Below are 21736 nucleotides of genomic sequence, written 5' to 3'. Positions count from 1 at the left end.
CGGATGACATAAAGGCTCATCCATTTGCCATAGACTTCAATGTTAAAAATAATGGCCGTTAATTTACCCGTTTCTTGTGATGGAAGAAAAATTAGTGCATGCGCCGTTAATTCTTCCGTCACAACTAATGTCCGTTATTCATAAGGGTCATAAAGGGTCATAATGGATAATCAAAAAATCCCATAGACTTTAATGAGATTTTGTAACAAACGTTTAACATCCTTTTTTAAAGCTTTTCTAATGGACGTTTATAACGGATCTTTTATGATGAATTTTATAGTGTAAAAGCAGCTACTGATAAAGCTTTAGCTTGGGTGAATGTTCTTTGGAAGACTGATAAATATATTGGCCCAGATTTAACCATCTGCCTGAAACCAAAACTGTCTAGTTTTACCCAATAACAACCAATCACAGCTCAGCTTTCATTTTACCAGAGCTTTGTTTCCTTCCTGAGTATGCGATTTGGCTCCTGACCCCTGGCTGTGTTTGACCAAGTCCCTGGATTCCGCTATTGTCTGTTATTTTCTGTATTCTTTATTATTTTAATAAAGGTGTCATTTTTACTGCACTATTGTCTCCATCTGGTTTTGTGGTTCTTGACATTATGTAGCCAAGGCTCCCAACTCTATACATTGCTGCAGCTGTGTAGAACAGTTTATTTGCAAAAGTGTCATATGTTGCCATTCCGCTGATCAGCAATTTATGGCCTATCCTGTAGCTAGAGCATCCGATACGTTTTTCCTGGAAAACACATTTAAAGCGTACTTGTCATATCACAATAATACTTATGTGTTACAAGGTCATGCAGATATTTTCCATGTCTTTTTATGTGTCTAGCTCACATGTCGGCTCACAAATTCCCACATTTTGCTGCCCACTCATGCAGACAGCCACTGCTCAGGGAGGGGCGTGTCCAAGACAAGCACTAAGCCCGTCCTCCTTGAGTCTGCTGTGCTGTGCTGAGTCTCTTCATCCAATCACTGCAGGTTGCTCAGTAACCTTCTCCTCTGTTTTCGGACAGGAGTCTGATAGACAGGAGTGAGCAGAGAGGACTAGTAGTCCCTTACTTTCTGGACTTCATCTCAGCCTGTGCTTCAGCTGGGACAAAGGGTTTGTTGCAAAAATAAAAAGTAATACTGCCCTATCCTGGTCCCCTGCATCTCCCAGTCTCACGTCATCCAGTCATTGGTCTTTACATTTTGCAGATAACGGAATTTCCTCTGCCGCTGTGTGAATTGGACAGTGGAATCGCATTAAGGGAAGTAAATAGATGGTAGTCTATAGGCAATAAATTTCAGCTGAATTGCGGAATTCAACATGAAAATTCTGCCGTGTGAGCATGGCCTTACGTTGGGGAATTTCCATGCAGAATTCTGCAGAATTCTGCTGTAAAGTTACTTCAGTGGATTTTCGCTGTCCCATTCACACACTGAAAATTCTGCTGCGGCAATTACGTTGCATACATTTTGCAATTTCAGTGGTGGACATTCATTCTCCTGGCGGAATACGCTCCGCAGACATTGCCAACTATGGGGACGGCAATGTGTGCGTGGTCCTAGCGCAGACTGATTCCGATGGCTGCACTCGAAATCCTGAAGTGTGAACCCGGCCTTAAATTCTGCAGAATCCCAATGGTTTTTTTTTTTGTTTGTTTGTTTCTTGTCAGAATCATGTATTCAGAGAACACAGAATTACGCAATTCCGTTCAGCAAAGTTTTGTGCGGATTTGCAGAAAATCCTAGCATCAATCCAGTCAATTTATATCAATTTGCAAAAACAGGCATTTCTTATCAATTTTCTTTGGATTTCCATCAGAAACAGTCCCATTGTCTGTCCAGATGATGGAAGCTACTAGGTGAAGGCTCTATAACAGTGTTTCCCAACCAGGGTGCCTCCAGCTGTTGCAAGACTAGGAGTTGTAGTTTTGCAACAGCTGGAGGCTAGTGCTGGGTGCGAATATTCGCATTTCGAATTTTTGTGAATAATATTGCAAATTCGCGAATATTGTGAATATATACGCTATATATTCAAAATTATGAATATTCCCTTTTTTCCGCATATGCGCATATCCCCTTAAGGACCCGGGGTTTTTCCGTTTTTGCACTTTCATTTTTTCCTCTTTACCTTTAAAAAATCATAACTCTATCAATTTTGCACCTAAAAATCCACATGATGGCTTATTTTTGCGCTACCAATTCTACTTTGTAATGACATCAGTTATTTTAAGCCAAAAATCTACCAAAAAAACGGAAAAAAAATCATTGTGCGACAAAATTGAAGAAAAAACACCATTTTGTAATTTTTGGGGGCTTCCGTTTCTACACAGTACATTTTTCGGTAAAAATGACACCTTATCTTTATTCTATAGGTCCATAAGAGTAAAATTATACCCTACTTACATAGGTTTGATTTTGTCATACTTCTGGAAAAAATCATAACTACATGCAGGAAAATGTATACGTTTAAAATTGTCATTTTCTGACCCCTATAGCTTTTTTTATTTTTCTGCGTACAGGGCTGGTATGAGGACTCATTTTTTGCGCTGTGATCTGAAGTTTTTAGCGGTACCATTTTTGCATTGATAGGACTTTTTGATCGCTTTTTATACATTTTTTTATGATATAAAAAGTGACCAAATATAGGCTATTTTGGACTTTGGAATTTTTTTGTGCCTAAGCCATTGACTGTGCGGTTTAATTAACAATATATTTTTATAATTCGGACATTTCTGCACACGAAGATACCACATATGCTTATTTTTATTTACACAGTTTTTTTTTTTAAATGGGAAAAGGGGGGTGATTCAAACTTTTATTAGGGAAGGGGTTAAATTATCTTTATTCACTTTTTTTTTTTTAGCTTTTTTTTTGCAATGTTATAGCTCCCATAGGGACCTATAACACTGCACACACTGATATTTTACATTGATCAATGGTTTCTCATAGGAAACCATTGATCAATGATTCTGCCGCTTGACTGCTCATGCCTGGATCTCAGACACTGAGCAGTCATTCGGCGATCAGACACTAGGAGGCAGGTAAGGGGACCCTCCTGCTGCCCTACAGCTGTTCGGGATGCTGCGATTTCACCACGGCTGTCACGAACAGCTCCCTGAGCTAACTGACATTGGTTTACTTTCACTTTAGACACGGCGTTCAACTTTGAACGTCGCGTCTAAAGGGTTAATAGCGCGCGGCACCACGATCAGTGCTGCGCGCTATTAGCCACGGGTCCCGTTCGTTGTTAGATGCCAGACCTGACCCGCTATGATGTGGGTTATAGCAGTTATAGAAAGGGAAAGGACTCAGGACGTATTGGTACGTCCTTGGTCCTTAACCCCTTAAGGACTCAGGGTTTTTCAGTTTTTGCACTTTTGTTTTTTCCTCCTTACCTTTTAAAAATCATAACCCTTTCAATTTTCCACCTAAAAATCCATATTATGGCTTATTTTTTGCGTCACTAATTCTACTTTGCAGTGACATTAGTTATTTTACCCAAAAATTCAAGGCGAAACGGAAAAAAAATCATTGTGCCCAAACCGAAGAAAAAACTCAATTTTTTAACTTTTGGGGGCTTCCGTTTCTACGCAGTGCATATTTCGGTAAACATGACACCTTATCATTATTCTGTAGGTCCATGCAGTTAAAATGATACCCTACTTATATAGGTTTGATTTTGTCGTACTTCTGGAAAAAATCATAACTACATGCAGGAAAATGTATACGTTTAAAAATGTCATCTTCTGACCCCTATAACTTTTTTATTTTTCCACGTACAGGGCGGTATGAGGGCTCATTTTTTGCGCCGTGATTTTGTTTTGATTGGACTTTTTGATCACTTTTTATTCATTTTTTAATGGTATAAAAAGTGACCAAAAATATGCTTTGAAAAATATGGAATTTTTTTTGCGCGTACGCCATTGACCGTGCGGTTTAATTCATTTTAATTTTTTTATTTACACTGTTTTATTTTTTTTATGGGAAAAGCGGGGTGATTCAAACTTTTATTAGGGAAGGGGTTAAATGACCTTTATTAACACTTTTTTTTTGCAGTGTTATAGGTCCCATAGGGACCTATAACACTGCACACACTGATCTCTCATCCTGATCACAGGCGTGTATTAACACGCCTGTGATCAGCATTATCGGCGCATGACTGCTCCTGCCTGGATCTCAGGCACGGAGCAGTCATTCGCCGATCGGACACCGAGGAGGCGGGTAAGGGCCCTCCCGGTGTCCTGTAAGCTGATCGGGATGCCGCGATTTCTCCGCGGCGGTCCCGAACAGCCCGACTGACTAGCCGGGATAGTTTCACTTTCACTTTAGAAGCGGCTGTCATCTTTGACCGCCGCTTCTAAAGGGTTAATACCGCACATCGCCACAATCAGCGATGTGTGGTATTAGCCGCGGGTCCCGGCCGTTGATGAGCGCCGGGACCGACGCTATATGATGCGGGATCGCGGCGCGACCCCGCTTCATATCGCGGGAGCCGGCGCAGGACGTAAATATACGTCCTGCGTCGTTAAGGGGTTAAGGGCATATGTGAATAATCGCATATGTGAATATTCGCATATTCCTTCTTTTCACTTATGGGCCAATTAGAATGATGCAGATACACTTGTCAGAGGTTATCAACATCCCTAGCAACCAATAGTAAAGTTGCCCACCCCCTCACTGTTTTCTTCCTCGAATATACGAATATAACAAATATGCGAAATTCGCGAATATAGGACGAATATTCGTCTATATATCCGCGAAATATCGCAAATTCGAATATAGCCAATGTCGCTCATCACTACTGGAGGCCCCCTGTTTGGGAAACACTTCTCTATACTTAGAGGAGAAGGATACTGGTACCAGGCAGAACCCGCATCTGTGGCATTACAACTCCCAGCAGCACGGCCCACCGCCATTTATCACCACCAGCCGGCGCGTACACGACGTCTCCACCTCACAGCCAAGCCTATGGGGCGCGCTCCCGACGCCGAGGAGGAGCTGGGCGTGTAGTGCGCGTCCCCGCTGACGGTGCTGATGTTGCGGAGATGTTGCGGCGGCGTGTCGCAGGTGGTTTATGATTGGCTTGCTGGAAGGGTGACGTCACGCTGTTGCGTTTATAAGGTGTTGTCTGTACAACCACCGCCTCCAGTGCCCGCATCCCAAGCCAGACACGAGCAAGTATGAGGGAGATTGTGCACATCCAGGCCGGCCAGTGCGGCAACCAGATCGGGGCCAAGGTAGGTCACTTGTGTATGCCCAGGTGCCCTTTACTGTAGATGTTGTTATGTAACTGATACAATATTATACCATTCTTCTTTCATTGTGCATTATCTTCAGCTGCAATAAAGCTTGTATCTATAACACTATCTAGCTGCTGTCTCCTGCCAGTCATGTCACTGCCATCCTGATACCATGTGTCCCTGAAATCCGATATAATTTAGGTTATTGGCACTTCAGAGCTGGCACTGTTCTATCCTTATAGCAGTGTTTCCCAACCAGGGTGCCTCCAGCTGTTGCAAAACTACAACTCCCAGCATGCCCGGACAGCCAAAGGCTGTCCGGGCATGCTGGGAGTTGTAGTTTTGCAACAGCTGGAGGCACCCTGGTTGGGAAACGCTGCCTTATAGAAAGAACTTTGCTCTGGTGTGGTCCAGGTGTCTGTGCCATCCATGTCTGTGTCACCAGTCTTGATCAGGCGCTGGGTGGGCACAGCAGAGAAGCAGCAGCCCATTGCTGCAGGACCACACCCATCACTGCAGCATGGGAACAAAGGGTGAAGGGGGTATTGCAGCAGGATAGGGGGCATTACATGGAGGAGGGGGGCGCTCTCTGGGGTCTAGTGGGATTAAATGTCACATTCACTATCATTTAGTATATTTACAGCACAGGTATGTGCTCTGTATGGCAGCGGTGCGTTTATTCTGCATAGCTTTTGTATCCAGTCTTTAATATGGCCGCCTGGACTTTTGTTTCCGTTCCAGCAAAACTCCCAAAAAAGAGCCCTTTGTTTTGAGGCAGGCTCGTTTCATCCACAGCGCGCCTTTTTATATCGGTTTCAGTGGAACCAGATGTTTCCCTAAATGTGCTATATGAATTTACAGGGTTAAGTCAGGCATTTACAGGGTTAAGTCGGTGACTGCATTCTCTTTGATAGATAGGAGAAGCGTGTAAATCCTGTATAATTAAAGGGATCTGCAGCCTAGGGAGGTGCGAGCACCATCAGGCAGGATGGGAGGGGACAAGATCCCAGCGATTAGGACCAGGATATGCCTGTGCTAGATGATCAGACAGCGGGTATCCGGCAAAGTGCCAAAGCTCCAGCAATTTTCCATGTGATCACCACCGTCACTAAGATCCTCCTTTGGTGTCCTTGATGTAATCCATGCAGTGGCGGAGAGCTGGTCCATGTATTGTTCAGCTGTACTGTGCCACTCCCTCCCTGCAGCAGCTGCCTCATTGCTTAACATATAGCAGTGTGGGGAGATGATGTCATTGGCAGGCCTAAATTATACGGAAACGCTAGCAGACAAAGAATAGACTGCCAGGAACACATGTCCGCACAAGTACAGTAATTAAATTCATAATAATAATTTTATATATATACATATATATATATATATATATATATATATATGCTAGGCTCCCAACTTATTTAGAATATAGGTACATTTAGCCTATAGGATACATTCATTTTCCATATATAACCCTATGCAGCAGTGATCTTTAGAGATGAGCGAACTTACAGTAAATTGGATTCGTCACGAACTTCTCGGCTCGGCAGTTGATGCCCCTATCCTGCGTAAATTAGTTCAGCCCTCAGGTGCTCCGGTGGGCTGGAAAAGGTGGATACATTCCTAGGAAAGAGTCGCCTAGGACTGTATCCACCTTTTCCAGCCCATCGGAGCACCTGAAAGCTGAACTAATTTATGCAGGAAAAGCCATCAACTGCCGAGCCGAGAAGTTTGTGACGAATCGAATTTACTGTAAGTTCGCTCATCTCTAGTGGTCTTCAACCTGCGGACCTCCAGATGTTGCAAAACTACAATTCCCAGCATGCCCGGACAGCCGTTGGCTGTCCGGGCATGCTGGGAGTTGTAGTTTTGCAACATCTGGAGGTCCGCAGGTTGAAGACCACTGATGTCACCGGGAGTGATGTCATGTCTTTGGTGCCAGATGCCTCATGGAGGGGAGACAGACAGATGCTTTAATAACTATGTAGACATCTCCGCAGACATCAGCAGGTCCCCCGAGTCAAGAGATGACAATTCTAATCCTCCAGCAGGTTTCTTATTGTCACAAGGGTATCGGTAGGGAGGATGGAGCAGCTGTCAGGAGACATTAGCTTTATTAGATTAATGATACTGTTAGTGCAGAGCTGAACAATAGGCTGGCAGCACAATGGCTGCAACATGGACAATATAATAGACAGGACAGCTCTGAAGAGAGGCGACTAAAGGTTCTGGATATATATATATATATATATATATATATATATATATATATATATATGTGTGTGTGAAAGAAGTGGTTTTTGGTTAAATATATATATTAAGTAACCGTCATATGAGCAGAGATTTGCCAGAGATTCTTTTATTTTCTAGACCAGGGTTTCCCAACCAGGGTGCCTCCAGCTGTTGCCTAACTACAACTCCCAGCATGCCCGGACAGCCAACAGCTGTCCGGGCATGCTGGGAGTTGTAGTTTTGCAACAGCTGGAGGCACCCTGGTTGGGAAACACTGTTCTAGACGTTCTATCATGTCTTTGAAGAACACTTTTCGCCAGCCACTCCCCAACGTCAGATGGCTGATAACAGGGGACAATAGTTGACATGCAACCGCAGAGCAAAACGAGACAACGTGGATTTTAAATGTACTGTCCCTATAAAGTAGCTTACAAGGAGAGCATATATTTCATTAGATATCATTTACTATTAAAATGAATCAATCCCTAAATAAGACTTTTGATTTTTAATAAATAGAACTCGTATCATTAGATATCAAAATAAAATGTAAAATTTCCATTTAATAAACAATAAAAACCCAATGGGATTTTAGGTTCATGGCAGGTTGGCCTTTTTTATTTATTTTTTATTTTTTTTGTAGGTTGGTATTCAGTTCCCCTTGTTAATGTAATGACAATACTTATACATTATGTACATAATATACATTGCCGAGGGGAGCTGGGGACATGTGCTACGTGGAACTGCGTTTTTCGTCCCGCTGCGGTGTACTAGCTGCATAGCTTTGATTGCAGATGAAATAGAATACGCCTTCTTTGTAGGCGACATGTAATGAATTATTACAGCGTCCTATAAGGTATTGTGGGGGCTCTTCCTAAGCTCGGTTCATCCTAAACCTAATGGATTCTTTTCTTTGATTCATGTCTCACCATTGTAATTTCAGCTCCTTTCATCATTCCTCTTTGTCATGATTTTTTAACCTCCTCTGCTGCCATGGTGCCCCACCCTCTCATCCTCGCCCTAGGAATGTGCTTGCTGGGTGTTGCCAGCACACAGGCCTGGCTTATGGCTTTGTTGCCTTTTACTGTAATGACCCGGTGATTTCCCTGCAGACAAAGAACAGTGTGGCCGCGTCTGGTTGAGATGGTCATCATTGTGTATCACAGAACAATAGCACTGTGTGCGCTGCTTGCAAAATGATGATTGAAACCTGAATAAGGAGCCGGCCAACATTAAAGGGACATTAAACCTTTTTCTTTCTACATTTAATGAGCAGTTTATTGCTTTATGTTATCAGCCATTTCAGGATGAAGAAAGGATGACAGTAATAGTTGTCAAGAAATTTAGAAAAATACCATCAGATCATTGTAAGGGTGGGTTCACACCACGTTTTTCAAATACGGTTACCGTATACGGTTTTCCGCTAAAAAACGTATGGCAAAAACCGTATGCAACCTTATACAACCGTATGACTCCAAATTAAAAGGTATACGGTTTTGCCCCGTACGGTTCTATCCGTTTGCATCAGTTTTTGCCAACGGTTTTGCTATTTTGTTGGAATTAGTTTTCCAGCAATTTAATAAAGTTACTATTGTTCTATTGAAATTCCAATCTGCGCATGTGTCAACTCCAAAAACGGATTAGAAAAACCGTGTGCAACCGTATTCTGAAATTCTGTGTACGGTTCTCATAGACAACAATGTTAAAAGAACCGCATGCGGTTCGCATACGGTTTTCCAACCGGAGGCAAAAACGTGGTCGACAGCGTTTTTGCCTACGGTTGAAAAATCGGCAAAACCGTATCCGAGGCAAAACGGATGCAACCGTACACAACATTTGGAATACAGTTTACAATGCATTCTCTATGCATACGGTTTCGGATACAGTCGTATACGTTTTTTTGCAGAAAACCGTATACGGTTACCGTATTTGAAAAACGTGGTGTGAACCCAGCCTAAGGGTGGGTTCACACCACATTTTTGCAATACAGTTTTTTATCAGGTTTTTGATTTTTTTAAAAACGGATTCCTCAAAACCTGACTAAACTGTATCAAAACGTGTGTACAAAGTTTTTTCTGTATACGGTTGAAAACCGTATACGGTTTGAAAAATGATGTCCGGTTGCATCCATTTTTTAAGAAAAAAAAAACGTATATGTTTTGAACTTTTCACTCCATTATGAATAAAGTTTCACTTGTTTGATTGAAATTCCAAGAAAAAAAACTGTGCAAAGTGAAAAACCATATGGTGAAAACTGGATGGAACCGTATGCACGTACAGGTCTGTACGGTTCCCATTGACTCCCATGTTTAAAAAAAACGTATTCGGGTCAATACGGTTTTTCACCTGGACCGAAAACCGTGGTAGGCCACGGTTTTCTGTCCAGAAAAAAAAAAGTAAAAAAGCATGTGGTGTGAAAAACGGAGACAACCGTATGCAATATGGTGCATACCGTTTTGAATGGAAAGTCTATGGCCACGGTTTTCTGTACGGTTGCATACGTTTAAAAAAAAAAAACTTATCCAAAAACTGTATAGAAAATCGTGGTGTGAACCCACCCTAATACACTGAAACATTTCTAAGGGTAGGTTCACATCTATACCACACACAGCCATTCGTGGTACACCACAAACAGATATACCAAGACCAGTTTGGCTCGGTGTTGCATACTGTTTGTACACTGTTTGTGTATGTTGCATACTGTTTGTGTATGTTTTAGGGCTCATATACAGGGGTCAAGTCCTGGGAATAAAAGTGAAGGAACTCACCCAAGATTTCCACCCAAGGGCTGGTCCTGCAGGACTCTTGCTAATGGGAACAGTGTTCCTGCTGTGGAAAAAGTAAAGGAACTTAGTTCCCATATGTTCCTGCAGGACTTGAGCCCGGCTCATATACATTTATTCCACAGCAGTACACCAGGAGATACATTTGAACAGTACCCAAACGAATGCTGTGGTATACCTATAGACTTCCATTATGTAAAAGTTACCAAAGGTATGTCGGTTTGGACCTATTTTTGACCCCTTTATGTGTGTGTGTGTGTGTGTATGATTTTTTTGTAGGATAGAAAAGTTCTGTATCCATTACTTTTCTGTACCACTAAAAATGGTATGCTGTGGTATACATTTTCCCTCACAGAAGTATATTAGTAATATAGGGGGAGATTTATCAAACCTGTCCAGAGGAAAAGTTGTTGAGTTGCCCATAGCAACCAATCAGATTGCTTCTTTCATTTTGCAGAGGCCTTGTTAAAAATGAAAGAAGCGATCTGATTGGTTGCTATGGGCAACTCAGCAACTTTTCCTCTGGACAGGTTTTGATAAATCTCCCCCTATATACTTAAAATGTATGCAAACAGATACAATCAGTACAAACAAATACCACAAACAAAAATGTATGCAACAGTGAGCCAAATTGTTGTTGCTTTGGTACATCCATTTGTGGATTACCATAAATACATGTGATGTCACCAAAAATTTGAATGAGAGTACAATTGCTGAGATATTGCGAATAGAAAAACACCCAATAATAAATCAGCAAAAAATGATGAATATACAAAAGTGAAAAAATTTTATTAGAATGGTACTACTAATAAATAAAATGGAATAGCACAATGCATAGAACTGATAAAATGCAGGAGGTATAGGAGGTATAAAAGTGAACCTACCCTAACCTACATCGGCATCATGAGGGCCAGGAGATCAGCAATAGTCTTTTGGTGAGAATCAGTACAAAGGACTGCTCCATCTGCGTGTACAGTCAGTTCTTAGTAGTAGAAGGCAATGGTCTAGTTTTCTTTCCATGCAGTAGATGTAGACATATTAGCCCCTTCAAGTATGGCATGTACAGAGCTATAATGACTTGTGGACTTGCTCATCCCATCACATATGGTAAATGTGGACCAACTATTGCCGCCATGTTATGCAGATAGTCCCCCTCACAAGCATCTTCAATTGTAATATATAAGATTGGGTTTTGGAATAGTTGTAGAGTAGAGTTGTATAGAAACAAAGAGGCACGCTGCCAGCAATGCCTCCACGAGGTCACTCAGAGACAGACACCAAACACTGTAGCAAAGTGATGCCTTGACATAGCACCAAATGACACAAAACTAACATGTGTTGGTGTTCTGACTAATTCTACTGTATTATGCTGCTATGAAGCAATGTTGGAACTGTTTTACTAGCAACAGACACCTTTAAGTGCCATGGAAGCTTTTGAAGTAAGTGTCATGCACAGAGTTGTGTCTAGTTGCATATAATACTTGGCTACATATAATGTTCATCATCTATATACGTGAAGGGTTTTTGTCCTGTCATAAGGTCAAGGCTGCGACTAGAAAATTGCAGCAAAGTGCATGGAGAAGACCAATTGCATCAAAGAAGAGGCCCACAGCTTGTCAGTCTTGAGTACTGCCTGAGGGCAAACTACCCACCTTACCCTTTGCTAACACTGCCCTGCTGTGATATGTAGCACTGAATAGCACAGATTGTAGAAATATATGCAATGTCATGTTGCTGGTTCAAGTAAGTACAGGTTTATTCATTTTTTGATATTTGGTTATTATGGCAGTGTTATATACAAGCAAACCACAAGAATAGCAATTCCCTGATATAATGCATGAGCGAGAATCATGCCAGTTAGTTGCAGTAACCAGTCTGAGCTTGGCAAAATATTTAAATGGTCACTAAACTTTCAATAAACCCTGCAGAAAACTGCTTAAGCCCATCTCAATGGTTCAGCTGGGGGATGGGGAAGAGGATGGATCTTCAGAGTGAGACAAAAGCAAAGAGCACATACAGTGGAACTGTCTAAAGCTCTAGTGTTATATCTCACCCCAGTGCTAAATCCACAACATTCACCACTCAGACACTGCTCTATAATGTCTTTCATGCTGCTGCTTATTTTGAGGGTGTGCTATAGAGAACTAATTCTTTCAGTCGAAATTATTATGTAGAATTTCAGCCGAAAGAATTAACTTGTTCATTACACATGGACTGCATTGCTGGCAGCGCCAGCTGCCATCAGAATCTCTGTCTCTGATTCTGTGTAAGAAGGCCCTCACTGTTTAGCAGTAGTATACAGACTGATTTTGCTTATAATTTATCCCCTATACATCTGCAGTATGTACAGATAACATCTATAGCCAAAGGAATAAATTCCTAAAATGACTTAGGGAACTGGTACTTAATTTTGCCTTAAAGCGTACCTGTCATAGTGCAAAAAAATAAAAATAAAAATAAAATAAAAAGAAGTGATATGTTCCTCAGTACCTAATCCTGATCATGTACATATCATTATGTGTCTAGGACCTATATATCTCTAACCAATGGTATTTATATGTTGCTTACTTGCTTTGTGTTCTTGCCTTGTGGAGTGGGCATGTCCATCTCTCTCCCTCACTGTGATCACTCATCTGCTCTGAGTCTGGGAGCAGCCTGGCAGTCTGCAAATCACTGCACAGTAGTTTTTATGCATACATTTTCTATCTGTTCCTAGTAAAGCTGGATGCTAATCAACATAGCTGTCACTATGTGTGTCATTCAGCTTTCACAGACTCCTGAATGTCTGATCAGCTTCTTTGTCATTCAAGAGTCAGAGAAAGCTTTGGCTGTTCAAGCATGCTGGGAGTTGTAGTTTTGCAACAGCTGGAGCTGTAGTGTTTGTAAAGCACTGTGTTAGAGCAATGTTGCCTTTAGCTGTTGCAAAACTACATCTCCCAGCATGCCATCACATCCTCTGTCTGTAGTTTTGTAAGAGCTGGGGGCACAGCTCTAAAACAGAGTTTTACAAAGATTGTACCCCCACCTGTAGTAAAACAACAACTTCCATCATGGGAGTTGTAGTTTAGGAACAGATGAAGGCTGTAGTGGTGCAATGGTGATCTCCTATACTGGATACCAACACATTTTACGGCCGGTATCCAGTATGCTGCAAAATACAGAGTAGTCCGTCTGCATAAAGACAGATGACCCCTAGTGGCGGCCATTTTCAATTTTGATATTTTTAGTAAAATTTACTTTTTTTAAATTTTTTTAAATAAATGTATATTTAAAAAGTCATCTTATCAGTAGTACTACAAAATATTAAAAAATGTCATAATGACAGTGCCTCTTTAAGTAACTTGTAGAACATCTGGAGGTGTAGGTTTTTGTGGAATTAAGATTTATATTAGTAAAGGAAACCTATCATATTTTTGCTCTATCTACATCTAAAATAGGATCTCATAACATCTATAGCAGCTATGTATAGTAACTTATCCGAGACCCTTTATTCTGTTTTTTTCCACAGTTCTGGGAGGTAATCAGTGATGAACATGGAATTGACCCCACTGGAAACTACGTTGGGGACTCCGACCTACAGCTGGAGAGGATTAGTGTCTATTACAATGAAGCTTCTTGTAAGTGCACTTCACCTTACATTTTACATTGCATTTACAGTTGTTTGTCCATAGTTATTCTCTACAGCTGTTTTTTCCATTGGAGTGACGAGAAACCCAAATAGAGTGGGAGTTTGCAGTTCTAGCTGCTGGGATTCACGTGGACCAGGCATAGGCAACCTTCAGCACTGCAGTTGTTTTGGACTACATTTCCTATGATGCTGTGGCAGCATCTTGGCTGTAATAGCATCTTGGCTGTAAGAGCATCATGGGAGATGTAGTCCAAAACATCTGCAGTGCCGAAGGTTGCCTATACTTGGCATAGATTGTCAAAGTCACTGTAGTACTGCCTGTTCACAAGTCCAAGCAGACATAGAGGGATATTTATCAAAGCTGTCTATGTCCCGCATCAATATAGACCAAACTACAGAGTGTTAGGCTGGTCTATTCTGCGCACAGACTTCAGGATCTATGCTTTAGACTGTATTTAAACCTGCTCCAGTATGGTCTGACATTTCGGCGTACTTTCAGCCGATGCGATGAAAAGTCACTTTTGATAAATTCAGCACCAATGCATTTTCCAATGCATTTCCATCTAAAATAGACTAGAATGCAGCATGTTCTAAAAATCCTCTAGAGCAGAAGTCGCACATATTTAGACTGCGACTTTCTGTGCGACAAATTTAGACAGGAAAAATCCTTTGATAAATATCCCCCATAGGGTTGTGACCATGATAGGGACAAACACAAAATGCAGACATGGAGAGCAGTAAGGAGAAAAAGGAAGAGTCTGCTTACATGTATGCAGACGAGTGACTAAGTGACCATATGATTTCCCAAGTGACAAAAGGAAGAGCAGCATTACCATGTGTGAAAACTATGCAGAAACAAGAAATCCCTTCTCAGTTATATGCTCCAGGCGTCGCGAACGGTCATTCCCCGTAGGTGGAGGGCGCTTGAACCCCCCACCATTGGTGAGTGGTTAGCTGAAATCGCTTGTACTCAGAGAATGGAGGAGCTTGTGGCGGTCACTCCTGCGGAGAATGACCGTTATACGAAAACATGGTTCGATTGGTTGACGTTTCAAACGTCCCCAGCTTATGGAGCTCTAGTGGTCCCTAGGCCCGCGCAGCACTAACGTGGATTTTCCTACACCCCTTGCTTTCCCCCTTCTGGATGTCGTACGTGTTCCCCTTCCTATCCGTTTCTGTTTGTGTACCCCATGTCCGTAAGAGGCTCATTCTCACTATTGTCCCTCTCTTTATGTATAGTTTTTCTGTTCTCTATCTGAATCTGCATTCCTTTTTCTCTTTTTGACCTACCTTAGCTTTGGCTGAGGCTTGTAGACGTTTTGCCTTGTTTCCATAAATCAAGATAGTCTGTTGATCAGATTTATTCTGGTAGCGAGTTATTTCACGTTCAGTACGCCATCACGCTAATTCTATTGACAATGTTCTAGAGCTAGTTTATTGAGGATTCGCCTACACCTATATTTTACTGTAGGCTTACTATGATTGTTACCGATGGAACCTGGCTGCTCCTTTGAGTGGCCTACTGCTCTTCAGCATGTAAACATCTTCCTATGTTCTAATGTATTGCTGTACGTGTAGCTGACTGTATTTGCACTTATTGTTCCTGCACTATTGGTTATCTTTCAATGTTATGGAATGCATTTTTGTTCCTTTGTTGAAAAATAAAACTTTTCAATAAAAAAAAACTATGCAGAATGTGGCAACATATAGTTGCACATGCAATGTTTTGCATTGTTTGGTGAAGTTTGGCTTGAAATTGGGAAGTGAATGCAGTGATAATAAATTCTACAAATGATAAACTAAAAGTGTGTAATTTTACTGTTTTTCAGCACACAAGTACGTGCCTAGAGCCATCTTAGTGGATTTGGAACCAGGAACCATGGACAGTGTCCGCTCTGGAGCTTTTGGACACCTTTTCCGACCAGATAACTTCATTTTTGGTATATAGACGTATAGCTATAGGCAGTAATGCCAGACTTGTCATGAGAGAATATATTTGCCATTGCTTCAATTACTTATACGCAAACAAAGGTTTATTATTTTAGGTTAGTGAGGGCAGCCATTTTGATAATTTCTTATTGCCCCTGTTTACCCAGAGATTCTGATGTGTAGCACAGACACTGCATTTTAAGCTGTGGCAAAGATGTCAAGTTTGGAAACCAGATATATCACTCCCAGATTTTTCAACTGTAAGGTGAAGAATAACGGATGAGGCTTTGGACACAAGGGGTTGCTGTTCTACCATCAAAACTTCAGGGCTTAACCTTTTTAAATTGTGGAATGAACAATCCTTCAACATACCACAGAGATCAATGCTAAGACCCCATTGATCGCAAGATATAGCCGGAAGTGCACAGCAATAGTGCATTTCACTCCTGGCTTGGTGCTCAGCCCATCTAATTGCATATGACAGCTCTGTAGACTGTAATGGAGCAATCACCTGAACTTAGACTGGCTGAGCGACGAGATGAGAGAAAGCATGCTATTACCGCACACTTTACCGGGCTATATCTCACAATCTATGGGGGTCTTAGCACTTACCACTGAGACCCTGACCAATCAAAACTTTTGACATATCCCTGCCAGTAGATATCACAGATTACATAGAACTGAGAAAAACATTGATCCATGCGATTTTCAGTTCTATGCGATCTATGATATCTATTATCACAGACCTACACACTTGTACGCTAATTCCCCTGAGGACGCCCATGTGTTTAATTATTAACATAGGACAGAAACATGTAGTGTTTGCAAGCTGGCGAGTTATTTTCTATTTTATTTGGTCTATCCTGGTTTACATATACATTCTATGAGTTTTTGTATTGACCATGGTATTACCTTATTTTTTGAATGGGATATGATCATTTTTGGAGTAAATCTCTCTCATGCATATAGCACATGGTAAACCTTGCTCCCACTTCGTGTTATTTGTCCTGATCTAGCTGTTACTAGAGACAGATTTACCCTGACAATAGACAGTGGACAGCACATTGCAGAAAAGAGAGACATCTAGTGGCTAAGACTTTAGAGCAGTTTTTCTTGGTTAAAGAATCATCATATTGAGGGAGGTTGTTTCAAACAACAGTACTTCAAACTTTGAGAAATATAATTGACCATATATGCAAGAAAAAAATCTTTAAAGGCTTTGGAAACCTTTGAAAAACATTTTTATTTTTGCTGTTTTTACTATAGTGCATAATAGGTCTTTTTTAATGGTTAGTTTTGCATCGACATCCTGAACATTTTGCTTAGTGAGCTCTATTGTCTCTCACACAGCCTGTGTGATTCTCCCATGAAGACTGCCTTGTATCTGCTTTCCTCTCTAGCTAAAGCCTGCATGAGCTTTGCAAAGGATTTTCCTCCCCTATTTGAACCTAATCTTAACTAGTGTGACCTAGCGTGAACTAGTGACAGAGTCAGGTCTGATTGGTCTATCATATCTTTTGAGTAGCAGCTAAATGGTGAGAAACTTTTAATAAAGACTATTCAGAAAGTTGATGAATTTTGCACACAGAAAACAAATCACCAATAAAAAAAAACTGTGCAAAGTTGTCCATAGCCTTTATTTTAGTTGGGAGTTGAAGTTTCACAGCTGCTGGAGAGCTACAGGCTGGAGACCACTGGTTCTGATACGTATAAAGTCTGCACTTGTACTTCACAGCTGTAAGTGGAGAACAAAGTGCTAAGAGCATATTTTATTTCAAGTTCAAATCCTATTAGTGTCAAGTTAAAGGAATTTTACTCTATTCACAGCTTTGGTTGCACACATGTACGGCGTCTATTTTAGGATATCGTCAGCCGTAACTCCATCCCGCCATCCCTCACACCAATCGCCGTCATCCATCAGCCACAACTCCCTCCTCTGTCATCCGAAACTCCCTCGTCCAAAACTCCGTCATCCCTCAGACGATTCTCCCTCAGATGAAATTTCCGGCTGCGTAGCAGAGCCGACGCTGCATAGCATGTATAGCAGAATCAAAACTGTGAAACTTGCACATGTACTACAGACACTACATGTGCTACAAAGTCTGTATAGCAGAGCCGACACTGAATAGCATGTACAGCAGAACCCGTATAGCAGAGAGCCGACACTGATTCGGCTCTACTACACGGCAGGAAGTTTTTCGTATGAGGGATGAGGGAGTTTCGGAGGAGGGAGTTTTGGCTGATGACTGACGACCCTTAGTCTGAGGGAGGAAGTGGGACACTGTTTCGCCTGACACGGGACAGAGTTACGACTGACGATGTCCTAAAATGGACACCGTACACATGTTATTTATTGGAATACATTCAATTATTGCTGCAGTCAGCTCTCAGGGTGGCCACACCCTTTGATTATCAGCTTCTGACATCTTCCCATGTTGCGTTTTTGCCTCCCACCCTTGTTTAATATTCTTAGAATGTCATTTGTGCACTAAAAGTTAATAGTCTCAGGCATTATAATCAGGATTGTCCCCAAATACTATTAGATAACAACACTTATGTAGGTCTGTGCAAGATCAGATTTATAAACTTGCTTACACCTTTGTTATTCTCTTTCCTTCCTAGGACAAAGCGGTGCTGGTAACAACTGGGCAAAGGGTCACTACACGGAAGGGGCTGAATTAGTGGACTCTGTTCTAGATGTGGTGAGGAAGGAATGTGAAAATTGCGATTGTCTTCAAGGTTTCCAGCTCACACATTCACTGGGTGGGGGCACTGGCTCTGGCATGGGCACCCTGCTCATCAGTAAAGTCAGGGAGGAGTATCCTGACCGTATCATGAACACTTTTAGTGTAGTCCCCTCTCCAAAGGTGTCTGACACTGTGGTTGAACCATACAATGCAACATTGTCTATCCATCAGCTGGTTGAGAACACTGACGAGACTTACTGTATTGACAATGAAGCTTTATATGACATCTGCTTCCGCACCCTTAAACTAGCCACTCCAACCTATGGAGACCTAAACCACCTTGTCAGTGCCACCATGAGTGGGGTAACCACATCTCTGAGGTTCCCTGGACAGCTTAATGCTGATCTTCGCAAACTGGCTGTCAACATGGTGCCCTTCCCTCGACTCCACTTCTTTATGCCAGGCTTTGCTCCTTTGACAGCCCGTGGAAGCCAACAATACCGGGCACTGACTGTACCTGAACTCACACAACAGATGTTTGATGCCAAGAACATGATGGCCGCCTGCGATCCACGCCATGGACGATACCTGACAGTGGCTACTGTCTTCCGTGGACGCATGTCAATGAAGGAAGTAGATGAACAGATGCTGGCCATCCAGAGCAAGAACAGCAGCTACTTTGTAGAATGGATCCCCAACAATGTAAAAGTTGCTGTCTGTGACATCCCACCACGTGGCCTCAAGATGTCTTCCACCTTTATTGGCAACAGCACAGCCATCCAAGAGCTTTTCAAACGTATCTCTGAGCAGTTCACTGCCATGTTCCGGCGTAAGGCTTTCTTGCACTGGTACACAGGAGAGGGTATGGACGAAATGGAATTTACAGAGGCTGAGAGCAACATGAACGACCTGGTTTCTGAGTACCAGCAGTATCAGGATGCCACAGCAGAAGAGGAGGGTGAAATGTATGAAGATGATGAAGAGGAATCCGAAGCTCAAGGAAAGTAGGAAGCTCATCCCAGAGCCAGAGATGTCGATTAGTGCCCCCCCCCCCCCTCCCCCAAGGTTTAGGAATCCCACTCATATGCATCATGTGTCGCTTCTGAGTTAGGATTATAGTTCTGGTCAGGATCCAAACCTGCACCTTTCATCTCCCTTATTTATTTAGGTCTCCGCTGCCAAAGGAACCTGCAGAATTGAATGTGCAACAGTATGTTATTTGCAGATGCAAACATGGAGCTTTCTGCTGGCAGAGTCCTGTAATATATTGTTCATGATGTACATCACCTTGCACGCCTCTGTAGCAGGGAAAATTCATTAAGGGTGTAGTAGTGCAGGAAAAAAGGAACAAAGTGAATAAAAAATGAAAAAAAAAAAAAAGGAGAAAAATACAGTCTAGATAGAGCCCGGCAGTGGAATACGAGCAGCTGAAAAAAGTAAACGTGTCTTGGTGAAGTGCATGTACAGTGCTAGGGAATTATGTACATGGAGAGAGACCAAGTTTTACTCTGTGTCCTTTCATCTTTCTCTTGTACCGTCTGATTTTTTTTAATGTGCTCTTATTTTTATGTCGGTTTTATTGGATTATTTATTTTTAAATAACAAATAAACTTCCTGCTGTCCAACATGTGAGCGTGAGACCCTTACTTCATTATAGAACAGGCTGCTGTGTGTTTTCCCTTAATAGCCTGTGCACTGTAAAATATCAGATGATCTCCCTCCAGGATCATTTATCTAGTCTCATCAGACACTAATGTCACACAAGCAGAATCTGTGAATAATCATTGAGGAGCCCTCTGATGTGCATATTAAACAAAGACATCCTTGTAGTAAGTGGGAAGAGAAGGAAGCTACTCCATCCATTTCAGCTGCAACCATTGACAGTGTATAGTTTTTGCTCTTAAAAATAAACCTTCTTAACTAATTGTAAGTTTTCATTCTCGACATGTGGCTCTTTTACCAGGTAATTTTTCATATTCTATAAGCATAAGTACAATTAAGCATGGGAGGGGCTGAGTGCACTTAAGACCCTTTAACCCAGGCAAATTATTGGGCAAATGAGTCTTCCTAGGAATGCTAATTCTTCATAATTGGCCCATGTACAAGGGCCAGCGATTATCTGAGGATTGACCAAGAGAGTGGGTGACAAAGTGGACATAGGGATAAGGAAGAGTATAACAAAAAAAGCATTACACATTATGGGGGGGTATTTATTACCCTTTCCTGTTTCCACTTTCACAAGAAGCGGGCAAGGCTTAGGCTGGGTTCACACTACGTTTTGTAACTACGGTTCCCGTATACGGCTGGGAGGAGGGGCGGCGGGGCTTAATCGCGGCGCCCGCACTCAGCCGTATACGGGAACCGTATTTAATGCATGTCTATGAGCCGACCGGAGTGAACTGCAGCCTCCGGTCGGCTGTGTTTTCGGCCGTATGCGGTTTCCCGATCGCAGGCAAAAACGTGGTCGACCGCGTTTTGCCTACGGTCGGGAAACCGCATGCGGACGAAAAAGCAGCCGACCCGAGGCTGCGGTTCTCTCCGGTCGGCTCATAGACATGAAGAAGACATAGCCTTACGCAGCCTGGCAGATTTACCTTAACATAGCCCAGAAAAGCCTCCCTAAGCACAGTGATATATAATTTATTCTGAACAGTTCAGCCATTTCAGAGTAATTATAGATGTAACTGTGGGAATGAGGCTCCAATCATTGGGTTTGTCTCCCTATTTGTATATAGGAAGAAACCTGTCAATCAGGGCAGGGGACTGCCCTGATGACTTCGAGTCCCATTCTCAGACAAAGTTACATGCATGATTAAATGGCGCAGCTATTTAGAGTCAATTAAATATTACTGTACTGTATGTTTTCTATTTTTTTCACCAATCTCTTATTTTATTTTTGCAAACAGGGAGGCATAAAAAATAAATATTGACGCTCCTGACGCAGCAGGGCAAATTGAGAGCATGTAAAGTTAGCATCTCCGCTAGTTAGTTCCAGAGATATATGTTTATGAGAAGCAACAACAGTAAAGAGAAATAAGGCAATTTGCCAGACATCAAGTAAGTCTAAAGTCTGGTTGTTCCATATATTCTAGACTCCAAACTAAAGTATTGGCTAGAATGTGCTAGGAGTTTCTCCACGAGTTGGAAATGTAGTATTTTCTCAACTCACTAAGGATAGGTGTGGGGGTATCTTTCTATCAGCAGGAATAACCATATGTGCATCAACTAATACCAAACGTAATAAATCAGGTCA

At 41.9% G+C, this 21736-nt stretch overlaps 1 protein-coding gene across 1 annotated transcript; it reads left to right on the top strand.

Annotated features, from left to right (window-relative positions):
* Positions 1-5075: 5075 nt before the first annotated feature.
* TUBB3 (tubulin beta 3 class III) lies at positions 5076-20110 on the top strand. The gene is made up of 4 exons (XM_056525974.1): positions 5076-5233; positions 13748-13856; positions 15697-15807; positions 18419-20110. The coding sequence occupies exons 1-4, from the start codon at positions 5177-5179 to the stop codon at positions 19489-19491; spliced, it is 1350 nt and encodes a 449-aa protein (XP_056381949.1). The 5' UTR covers positions 5076-5176; the 3' UTR covers positions 19492-20110.
* Positions 20111-21736: the final 1626 nt, after the last annotated feature.

This window comes from Hyla sarda, chromosome 6 (assembly GCF_029499605.1).
Source record: "Hyla sarda isolate aHylSar1 chromosome 6, aHylSar1.hap1, whole genome shotgun sequence".
Taxonomy (NCBI): domain Eukaryota; kingdom Metazoa; phylum Chordata; class Amphibia; order Anura; family Hylidae; genus Hyla; species Hyla sarda.
The sequence above is the reverse complement of the archived record's forward strand: the minus strand, read 5'-3'. Positions and strand labels throughout refer to the sequence as shown.